At 41.2% G+C, this 10504-nt stretch overlaps 1 protein-coding gene across 1 annotated transcript; it reads left to right on the forward strand.

Moving 5' to 3' along the window:
- Positions 1 to 316: 316 nt before the first annotated feature.
- ACTA2 (actin alpha 2, smooth muscle) lies at positions 317 to 10325 on the forward strand. Its single transcript, XM_059476582.1, has 9 exons — positions 317 to 347; positions 2804 to 2974; positions 4686 to 4814; positions 5711 to 5821; positions 6313 to 6397; positions 6482 to 6643; positions 6841 to 7032; positions 7942 to 8123; positions 8876 to 10325. The coding sequence occupies exons 2-9, from the start codon at positions 2846 to 2848 to the stop codon at positions 9017 to 9019; spliced, it is 1134 nt and encodes a 377-aa protein (XP_059332565.1). The 5' UTR covers positions 317 to 347; positions 2804 to 2845; the 3' UTR covers positions 9020 to 10325.
- The last annotated feature ends 179 nt before the right edge of the window (positions 10326 to 10504 follow it).

Raw genomic sequence — 10504 nt, forward strand, 5'->3', positions numbered from 1 at the left:
CTGCCAGAGGATGTCTATTGTGGGCACACTCTCTCTGGATTTTAGCAACTCTCCTGAAGTTTAAAAGTGTTTACCTTACACAGCTGAAAGTCTCCTCCTGTTTCATGAGCTCTACACTGGAATGCAGTGGAAGAGACCCAGGACCTGTGGCCACCCAGATTAGAGTTTTTTGTATTAAGGTCCCTATATGGTTTTGTTAGAGACTTCAGCTCTGTCTCTGTCTGTCTCTGCTCCTTGTTTGGGAGGCTGGTGGGAGGAGAAGAGCTGAAGGGGCTATAAAACCTCTGGGGTTTCAGATACAGAGTGTACCACCCCAGAGCAGCCATCCTCAGCCAAGCGCTGTCGGGGTAAGTGGCACGGAACCAATGCATGATTTACAGGTTGCTGGAGGATTTCAGTTAAATAATGTCAAGTGGAAGCTGTTCAGGAGGATGTACTGCTGCGCTGTAATTTGCTTAAAAGACTTATTAGAATTGAGTTGAAAAAATGCTTGTAGTGTCTATACTGACGTGTCTTTATTTTATATTCTGAAAGGAAAAGTTCTTTCTGCTCTAATAATTTAACTGATTCTACCAGCACTTCAGCATCTGTATAAAGAAATGGTTTGTGTAATGCCACTGCTGGAATTGCAGATATACTCTGGTTTAAATGAGCCTGTGTGACATTGGGGTGTTAGTTTGGGACAGAGTTCCTGGTGGGGTGTGTAGTAGTATTTCTTAGGAGATTTGCTTTAGTGCTTTAAATCAAGTGTGAGGTGAAAGAGTGTTTCGTGGAATGTGACTGCAGGAAGAGCTGGAAGTATGCAAATCAGCAGTGTCTAATAGGATAAACTGAGGATGCATGTGTATTCATCCTTGTTTCTATGCATATGAAACTACTGTTCTGTAAATGCCAAACATTCATTAACAAACAGGCTACACGCAGCACTTGTGGAGCTGGAGTTCTCTTTATAATTTATTGTGGAGGTTGGGGAGGTGATTGATTATATTTGCATGTAACACAGGGAGAAGAAAGAGGCTAAAGACTGTTTATTGGGAGAAAAATTTCCTTTCTTCCACAGCACTCAGTGACATTTGCTCTAAGATCTTGCTACTGCCTGCCATGGCAGTCCTGAGCTGTTGGTAGCAGAGCCCTCTGTCTGATTTTTCAACTTTTTGTGCTTTATTACTAAATATGGTTTTCATTTAGAGTCCACTAAGCTCAGAAATGTAGCCTCTCCTGCCCCCTTCTTCCCTCCCCCAAGTGATTTTTGGCATTGCATGAGCTGCATTGGTTTGAGCAACCCCCCTGACCTCAAACGCTGTTCCAAAAACAGACGGCTGAAAAGCATATTTCCTAATTAGGAAATGGTTTGTCCAAACCAGCCTGTTCATTCATGTTAGATAACAGTTGTACTCCATTCAGTACATTTTTAATATAAAGAGCCTAAGGAGTTTATTAAGTGAAAAAAATGCAACTTACTTTCCTTCCACAGTTATAATGATAAAATATCTGGAATACAAAGCTAGGAATTCCCAATCCTTGTCTTCTCCTGGGAGCTCTGCCCACACAGCCTGCAGGAGCAGGGCTGCAGCAATGTCTCGTGGCTGCCTGGCTGGGGAAAGGCAGAAGATCTCAAATGAGGCATTTGGGAGAATTGTCTGTGCCTGTTCCATCCACTGTAGAGGTTTAACAGATTGTGGCCTCCCTTGCTCATTGGCCATGGCTCTTGCTGAGCCCATTCTCATTTCTGCCTGCACTTCCAGTATTCCTGCAGCAGAAGGTTTTGGAGGCTGCATGTGGAGCCAGCTGGTCCGTGGATGACAGCTGTCTCCCTTAGCTGCTAACACACTGCAATTTGTTGAACTCTGCATGGAAGCCCAGGCTTGGAGTGGGCCAAATGATTCCCTACCACGCTATAAATTGTGAGCAAATAGTTCTTCTTGAGTCCTGGTATTCAGTGCTTGTTTCTGTAATTGACTGCAATACAAAGCCTTCAAAGCATTTTTATTACTCATATTATCTTCCTGTTGCCAGAGGAAAAAACCAGTTTCTTTTTACTGAGCCAAGGAGCCAACATAAATTGTTCTGTCACTCTACAAATGTAGTTTATTAGCTGCTTTGAAATGATGATAGATGTTATGGCCTGTTTTAAAACACATACTGTCTCTGGTGGGTTTATTTTTCTGACTCTTTAGGGGAGAACTGGATAAGACTTGCTTCTTTTTATTCCCATTTTTTATTTGAAAAATTTCTACCTTTTTAAAAGGTCAAATGTAAACTTAATTGGCCATTTTCATCAGTGGATTAATACCTGCATCAGGAAAACACCCCTGGTACATGTATAGCATTTAATATAGATAGTTTTTGGGAAACCCAAGACTAGAATGGGAAGTTGAAGTGCTCTTACCTTTTAACAGCTATCCACATGGTCAGGATTTTGTCAGGATGATAGAAAAGCAGGAGAAGTTGTGCTGAATTCAATTCAAATGAATCTTTGTTTTTGCAGCTGTCAGTCCCGAGTTCTCTTTTATCTCCCTCCCCCAGCCGTGGATTTCTGAGACCAAATTTAGACCAACATTTGCTGCTCCCTGATCTCTCTGCCCGTGCCTCAGGGCTGGAAGTCTCCTCTGGAATTCCCTGGATAATCTCTAGTGCACCCAGGCATGGTTGATAGCTCTCATGCTTTCAGAAGGAAGCCCTGCAGTCCTTGTGATTCCCAGCCGGGGCCGTTCCCCTCCTTGCAGGTTCTGGTGGCCAGGGTGGCTCTGCTACCTGAGCGTGATTTTGGTTTTGATTTAATTCTTCCCTGCCGTTTTCACAGGGCTCTTTTCTGTCTGGAAGGCCACGGGCACTGCTGTAGAAGATGTGTGAGGAAGAGGACAGCACTGCCCTTGTCTGTGACAATGGGTCAGGGCTCTGTAAAGCCGGCTTTGCTGGAGACGATGCTCCAAGAGCAGTTTTCCCCTCCATTGTGGGTCGTCCCAGGCACCAGGTGATGAACTACTTTGGTTGTTCCTTACTGGGCTTGTAGAAGGCTTTGCTGCCCTGTCCCCAGCTCTTCAGCCAGGGCCATCTGTGTCTGGGGCCAGTCCAGCCCAGGATCATCTGTGTAACACGGTATTTCCAGGCAAAATGACTACAGCAGCACACTCCCCTCTGAATCAAGGGAGGTCTCATGCCTTGTAAAGGAATCCTTTTAAATTTTTCACTGCCTTCTATGCCATCTTTTCCCTTCCCCTTAATTTTGAATCACCCAGAGAACTTGGTGAGTAAAACTAGGTTAAAGAAACCCAACTCAAAATCCAAATAAGCCCCACACGGGAAGATCTGTAAATTCTGACTGCCCTTAAAGCTGATAATAGGTGATGTGCAGAAGACTAAAGGAGGAAGCAGAAGTTTTCATTTGGCTTTCTCATAACCTTTCTGGCTTTATTCATTAAGCTGTACCAGAAATGGGTACCTGTCTAAGAGCTGAGTTTCCTTAGCTTCAAGGTTTACATTTGAGTATATGATGCACTCCACTATATTTTAATAGTTTGCAGAACACATTTATTTTCTGAGCTGTTAATTATAGAGAGTTTATGAGACAGATCACCATAAGCATGAATTAGAGCAGCTTGTCTAGGTCACAACAAAATAATCCAGGTAATTAACAGATCCACCTAATTGCTTCTATGTCATCCAAGGCCCTGGTGGAAAGAGGCAAGCTCTTTGCCAGATGCAGACTTTATGTACCCAGCAAATCCATTTTAAGTTCTCCAGGATTGGAGAAATACCTGCCTTTCAATACAGAAACTAGGACTGGAGGGCTAATTGATGCCTCTGGGAATTACCATAAATTGAAAAGTGCATGCAAATGCCATCATCTGTAGCTAGTGGAAATGATAATAATGGCTCAAAACCAAGCCATATAGTTACAGGGGAAACAAATACAGATTTCTAGAACCTTTCTTTCCTGATCATTTAGGATGGATCATTCCATTAAAAATTGCAAATCTGGGATGCCTGTTTTTAAGACATGGATTTAGAGATGCCAAGGTTTGGATTCTCTAATGACTAAGTTCTGATAGGAGTATTATGCACTTAAAGGATCCTACTATATTCTATTTTTCTTTCAATATTTCTGATTTTAACATAGAGACTAGCATATATCCAGAGTAGTTTTCAGCTTCTGTTCTTTTAATAATTTCTACTGGATCCACGAAAATATCTGTAAAGAAGTCCACACAGTAGATTTAATTTGTCCATCCCTAATCACAGTATTATGGCATTCAAATAGAGGATTAAAAAATGTTGAAACTGAAGCTTTGGGAAATGTAAATTGTGTATCACTCGATCTTGACCTTTAGATGGCACAATATCACTTTCTGCTTTTACTTCACTTTATTATCATTTAGCAGACTGTTCATCCCTAAATAATAACAAACATAAACCAACTCAGTTTTCCCACTTTATCTTGATACATTTAATATTGTACTTTTTCTGTTTACTCAACTGTAGTGGAAATATGAACTCCACAGATTTAATAATGAAATATTTAATTTTGGCAATTTAAGAGCAACACATAATACTCCATTTGTTAGTATTAGTAAACTATGTTGTAACTAGTATAACTGGCAACTGGATTTGTTTCACAGCTGATGTTCTGTCTACTTTATGACACTATTCTCTGAGAGACTAACACAATTTGTATTATTTTATAGGGTGTGATGGTTGGTATGGGTCAAAAAGACAGCTATGTGGGTGATGAGGCTCAAAGCAAGAGAGGAATCCTAACCCTGAAATACCCCATAGAGCACGGCATCATTACAAACTGGGACGACATGGAGAAGGTATTTCAGCTGTGAAAAGTCAATGTGTACTACTGCTAAACAGAACTATTTGAACCAAATATTTGCAGAATATCCACTAAATTTTAGATGAAAGAGTCATGCTACCCAGTATGGTTCAAGGAAAAACTTGTTATTCGGAACGGTCTGGACAACACAACACACTGGAAGTGTGTGGAGTCACCCAGCACTTGACTCTCAGTATTGTAGAATTTGCTTGAAAGCAAAATCTTTTAGATGCCAAACATATCAACCAGTCCCCAATGACCACCAGCTTGAAAACAAGCTTAGGAAAGACTTCTTGGCCTTCAGACTGAAATCTCTGGTTGTTTTACTTATCAGTGTATTAACCTCCCCACTGCCTCATTTGGCCTCAAATTTTTACAACTTGTAGGAACAAGTAATGTGGAGGTGATAAACACAAGTTGACTTTCAGCCTCACAAACTATTTATCTTCATTTCTTTTCTTGACTTCTTGGGCTGGCCTGTACAAACCAAAAGAGGAAACTGTCAAGGGACCCATTATCTGTTGAACTCTGTGTATGTTCTCTGAGTTGTTCTGGAACTGTTTCCCTTTCAGTCACTATTGAAATAGCATTGCTGGAACCAAGTGTGTCCTGTGCTGTCTTTTCTATTGTAAGAGTACAGTATTCATTTTCCTTATGTGTCCTTAAATTAAGTCATATATTACAGAAGTAAAGCCTGAGGATGGTGCTTTTCTTTCTACAGTTGTTCTGGTAGTCTCTGTGGAGGCAGTAAGAACAACTGCATGAGAAACATCACCAGCCTGTATCTAGAGCTGAAGCAGAGTGCTGGATCTCAGCACGTGTCTGGAAGTGATGCTGAGCTGCTGACTGATGGTTTTCTTTATTTCTCTTGGCTTCTCTCACTATCCTCAGATCTGGCACCATTCTTTCTATAATGAGCTCCGGGTTGCACCTGAGGAGCACCCAACTCTGCTGACTGAAGCACCCCTGAATCCCAAAGCCAACCGTGAGAAAATGACACAGGTGAGCCACACTAAAGCCATGGCATAGTCCAACCTTTCCATTCAACAGGATGTGAATGTCATCCTTCCAGTTAGTCGTGCTGTCCAGCAGTCTGTCTCTCTCAGTTATGGAAGATGGAAAGCACACAGTGACCACCTGTCATATTTACATATTATTACCTATAGTTTAGAAAATCACTGTATCCATGTTGAATGTGAGCACTCCAGTCTGTCCAAACTTTGTCATTTTAATCTGTTTTTATACCCAGGCCCATTATGAAATTATCTTTAATACGTGCATATGGCTATATTAATATGATAAAAATACAGGCCAAATACAGGGAGATACCTTACAGGACAAATAGTTTTGGATTTAGATTTTGTATTTTCCTTTCTTGCTTTTACCAAGCATAGAGAAATATCAACATCTTGCATTCTACCTCTCTTTCAGTAAATTGCTTCAACTAAGCTAAACCCTCTAGTGTAAAGACAATTATTTTAATTGCATTTCAGATCATGTTCGAGACGTTCAACGTGCCAGCCATGTATGTAGCTATTCAAGCCGTTCTGTCCCTCTATGCCTCTGGACGTACCACAGGTAAGCCCCAGGGGAACGTGGCACAGGTGTTTGCAATGGTTCCATGGGGATGATGGCGATGATCCGTGTGTTACCCTCCCAAAGGGATCGTGCTTGACTCTGGGGACGGCGTCACCCACAACGTGCCCATCTACGAGGGCTACGCCCTGCCACACGCCATCATGCGCCTGGACCTGGCTGGCCGCGACCTCACCGACTACCTCATGAAAATCCTGACAGAGCGCGGCTACTCCTTCGTCACCACCGGTAAGGACACGCCGAAACAGAGCCTTGTTCAGTGGTTGAATAGGCATGGGAAGGTCTCCCACATGAAAGCCCCTTGAAAAGCTAGCAGAGGATTTGTTTAAAATACAGGGAGGGTGTTGGAGGGTGAAAGGGAGCAAGCAGTCAACGTGTCTGGGTCCTTCCTGAATGCCATTTTAAAGATCGAATCCTCCTTACAGCGGAGCGTGAAATCGTCCGTGACATCAAGGAAAAGCTCTGTTACGTGGCCCTGGACTTTGAAAATGAGATGGCCACTGCTGCATCTTCCTCGTCTCTGGAAAAAAGCTACGAGCTTCCTGATGGTCAGGTGATCACCATTGGGAATGAACGCTTTCGGTGCCCAGAGACCCTCTTCCAGCCTTCTTTCATTGGTGGGTTCAGTGACTGTTCTGCCTTGGTAAACAGTACAGAAATACCAAGTCCCTATTTCCTTTTGCTTGTGCTCCATTACTGACTCACCCACAGCTATGCATGTGTCCTAGCACCCATTATAAAACAGTCTTTTAGCACAGGTCTATTAATGTGGTGGGAAGAACTTCACATTAAACAATTAGCCAAAATGCTTTCCCAAAATAAACCCACAATGTTTATTCCTGCCTTCTGGCATTGGGCCTGTACCATTTTGTATGTTTGAATGTGCTTGCCAGGAGTGGGAAGAGGTGGGAGGGGCATGCAGGCAGCAAGACCTACTTTTATTTTTGCAAAAGACTGCTCCAAATCCCGAATCCATGGTTCATTGCCTTTTCGGAGCAAAGTCAAGATGATGCCACGCTAATCAACATCCATGAAGGCAGATTTGCAACTAGGTCTCACAAAAATCCAGTGTCAGTTCTGCCAATAGGCAGAATTTCAACTCAGAGATAAAGCAGTTGCATGCCTAGAGGTATTAGGACATATTTTGACTGTTCTGCATCTGAGTTGACTTAATTTGAAAAGGAAAAAAAAAAGGAAAAAAAAGAGAACAAATTATTCCAAGACCATATAAGGAATTCTTAGGACAATTGAGAATGCCTGCAGAAGTATAGTGGAAACTTTGCTATTCCACACCCCCAACTTTCTTTTTTAGGAGGACTTGTTGTGTGTAAGGGGGAGAGGAGGGCTGTACATGAAGGAACTCTTAAGCAAATAATTTAGGCAACTGCAAAATGACTTTCCAGATTTCCAAAGCTCTGAGACTGATGTCCTCCAAAGAATCACCAAACAGCATGTCAGTTCTGCATTAACAATTTTAAATCTCTGTATGGAGTTGCTTCCTCAGCGTTCTTCTGTACCTTCCCCAGGCATGGAGTCTGCTGGCATTCATGAAACCACTTACAACAGCATCATGAAATGTGACATAGACATCAGAAAGGATCTTTATGCCAACAATGTGCTGTCTGGAGGCACCACAATGTACCCAGGTATTGCAGACAGGATGCAGAAGGAAATAACTGCCCTGGCTCCTAGCACCATGAAGATCAAGGTATGTATGGTGCAGTCTTTGTAGATTATATGAGCTGGCATGTACAAAGTCCTCAAAGATCTAATGAAACATGAGTGCTTTTAACACATTCTGAATCACATCTGGAGTACCTAGCAAATTATCACCAACTGGTAACTTTGGTGCTGGAAAAAGAGAGCTTTCTCTCATTTCCTTGTTCATGTTGATTTCAGTCAAATGTCCTAATGTGGCCAAAGAACAGCATGAACCCAGGAATACAAATGTTCCTCTGGGGCTGTATGTGAGCATCTTCAGCCCTTCTAGTCCAATGGATGTGGGAGAGAGGAAATTCTGGTTTTGTCTTTGGCTTACAAGTTTGAAAGAGAACCTGACAAACTAATCTTTGTTCTGCTGCTTCAAGTCTTCTGTTTTTTGCTTTACAAACATTTTATCAGCTATACCAAAAGGAGTGCTCCATAGGTCATTGATTTTTTTCAAGCCCACCTAGACTGTCATTATGTTTCCAGAGCAATTCTCTCCCCTTTTGTCATATATGCTCAGGAGTACATGAGTGCACCAGGGAGAGGGGGCATTGAGGGTTGAGTCAGGCAGAGAATTTGAGGGTATAGATTTATATAACAAATTCTAAACTTTGCTGCTTGCAGCAATGGATAGCACTAGCACATAGGTGCAGTGGATTTTTAATACCACAGATCACTGCTTTAATATTTTTGTATAAAAATGTATTTTATTCACAGTAGACAGACATACTTAATGTTTTATTTCTTGAACAGATCATTGCTCCTCCTGAACGCAAGTACTCAGTCTGGATTGGAGGCTCTATCCTTGCTTCCCTCTCTACTTTCCAGCAGATGTGGATCAGCAAACAGGAATATGATGAAGCTGGCCCATCCATTGTTCACCGCAAATGCTTTTAAATTGCTTTTTCTTTATATCCTTAGTGAGAATGTATTCAGGGAAGTGCATTCTTATAATTTCATTCCATAAATCCTTAACCGTAATTAAACTAATTAATTGGATACTGTGTATTTCCTAAAATAAATTTTAAATATGCTATGAAATTGCTGCTCCTATTAAAAACAAAAACAAAAGCCACACCATAAGTGTGTGGAGATGCCATTACAGCTGGCTTGAAGCTCCATCTTGTGACATGAATTTATTATTACACTCCACTGGGCCTAACAGAAATGGTGGTACCTTTAGCTCGATGATGCCAATGCCAGAAGATGCTCACCTGTCAGGCTGCATGTTCTCAAAGTTTAGCCTCAGAATACATTTTAATCTGCAGACAGAACCAGCCATGGTTCTTACAAAGTTCTAGGCAGTACCAAAGGAGCACAACATCTGTTCAATATCAGGAATATCATGTTCAGTATCATGGGCACACTGCTTTGCATCTGCTCTATCCAGAAATATTATCTATCCACATCACTTCTTACTACCCAGCTCTCATGCTGGAAAAGCTAATTTCTTACAGTTCAGGGCCCAGGGGTGTATGATATGTACCACAACAATCCTGTGTTTTCTTTAAAGAAATAAAACCTGTTCCTTTGGGAGCATATCTAAACACTAATAGTAGGTCAAACATATGACTTTTCTATTGTATGCCCTCAGGATGAGTGCAGCCTATTATTTTTATTTTGTGATTTCTAGCAAGATCTAAAGGGTAATTAAGCTGGCTTAATATACTTTCTTTTCAGAACTTTTTTTTAAAGGGGGGGAGTAATGTGTTCAAAGCAGCTAAAATAATTTTGACAATTTTCTTTTTCTGTGTTTTTTTGATTCCATTTATAATCTTAAACACATCAGCTAGAAGTATATGCTTAGAAGCTGAAGCCAGTAATACTGTCTTAGAAGTATATATATATGAATAAAGAATTCACTGAGACAGACCTGGAAAAGGTCACTTCTAAGGAACTTGCTGCAATCTGTATTCATTAGAGTTCAGGATAAAGGATGCTATTTATTTTTGTTAACCTATTTTCCTCTCTCAACTCAATAGTTTACCTCACTTGCCTGTTACTTGTTACATTTCAAACTGTAAGCTCTTTGCAACAGCACCTGTTATTACCATGTCTTCATAACCCCAGGGTTTCAGATCTTGTCCAGCTTCTGCCTGTTCACACATGTTGCAAACCTCTTTGTACTAACCTTATTACTTAAAGTATAGGTCATCTAGGTTCTTGGAACAGTTACTAAATAAACTCTTGTAAAAGCAAATAACTTTGTATGGCTCTTTCTTCTAACTCTGTCTAGATCTTTTTATCTAACTCTAGATAGATTGTGTAAATCCTTTTCAGGATAAGAAGTGTCTTTCAATTTAAAGTCTCTACTGACAGGTTTCTGGAGAAGACACATTTCTCCAAGGGACTCTGATGCATCCCTACTATCCCAAAATGACG

This window comes from Ammospiza nelsoni, chromosome 8, assembly GCF_027579445.1.
Source record: "Ammospiza nelsoni isolate bAmmNel1 chromosome 8, bAmmNel1.pri, whole genome shotgun sequence".
Classification (NCBI taxonomy): Eukaryota; Metazoa; Chordata; class Aves; order Passeriformes; family Passerellidae; genus Ammospiza; species Ammospiza nelsoni.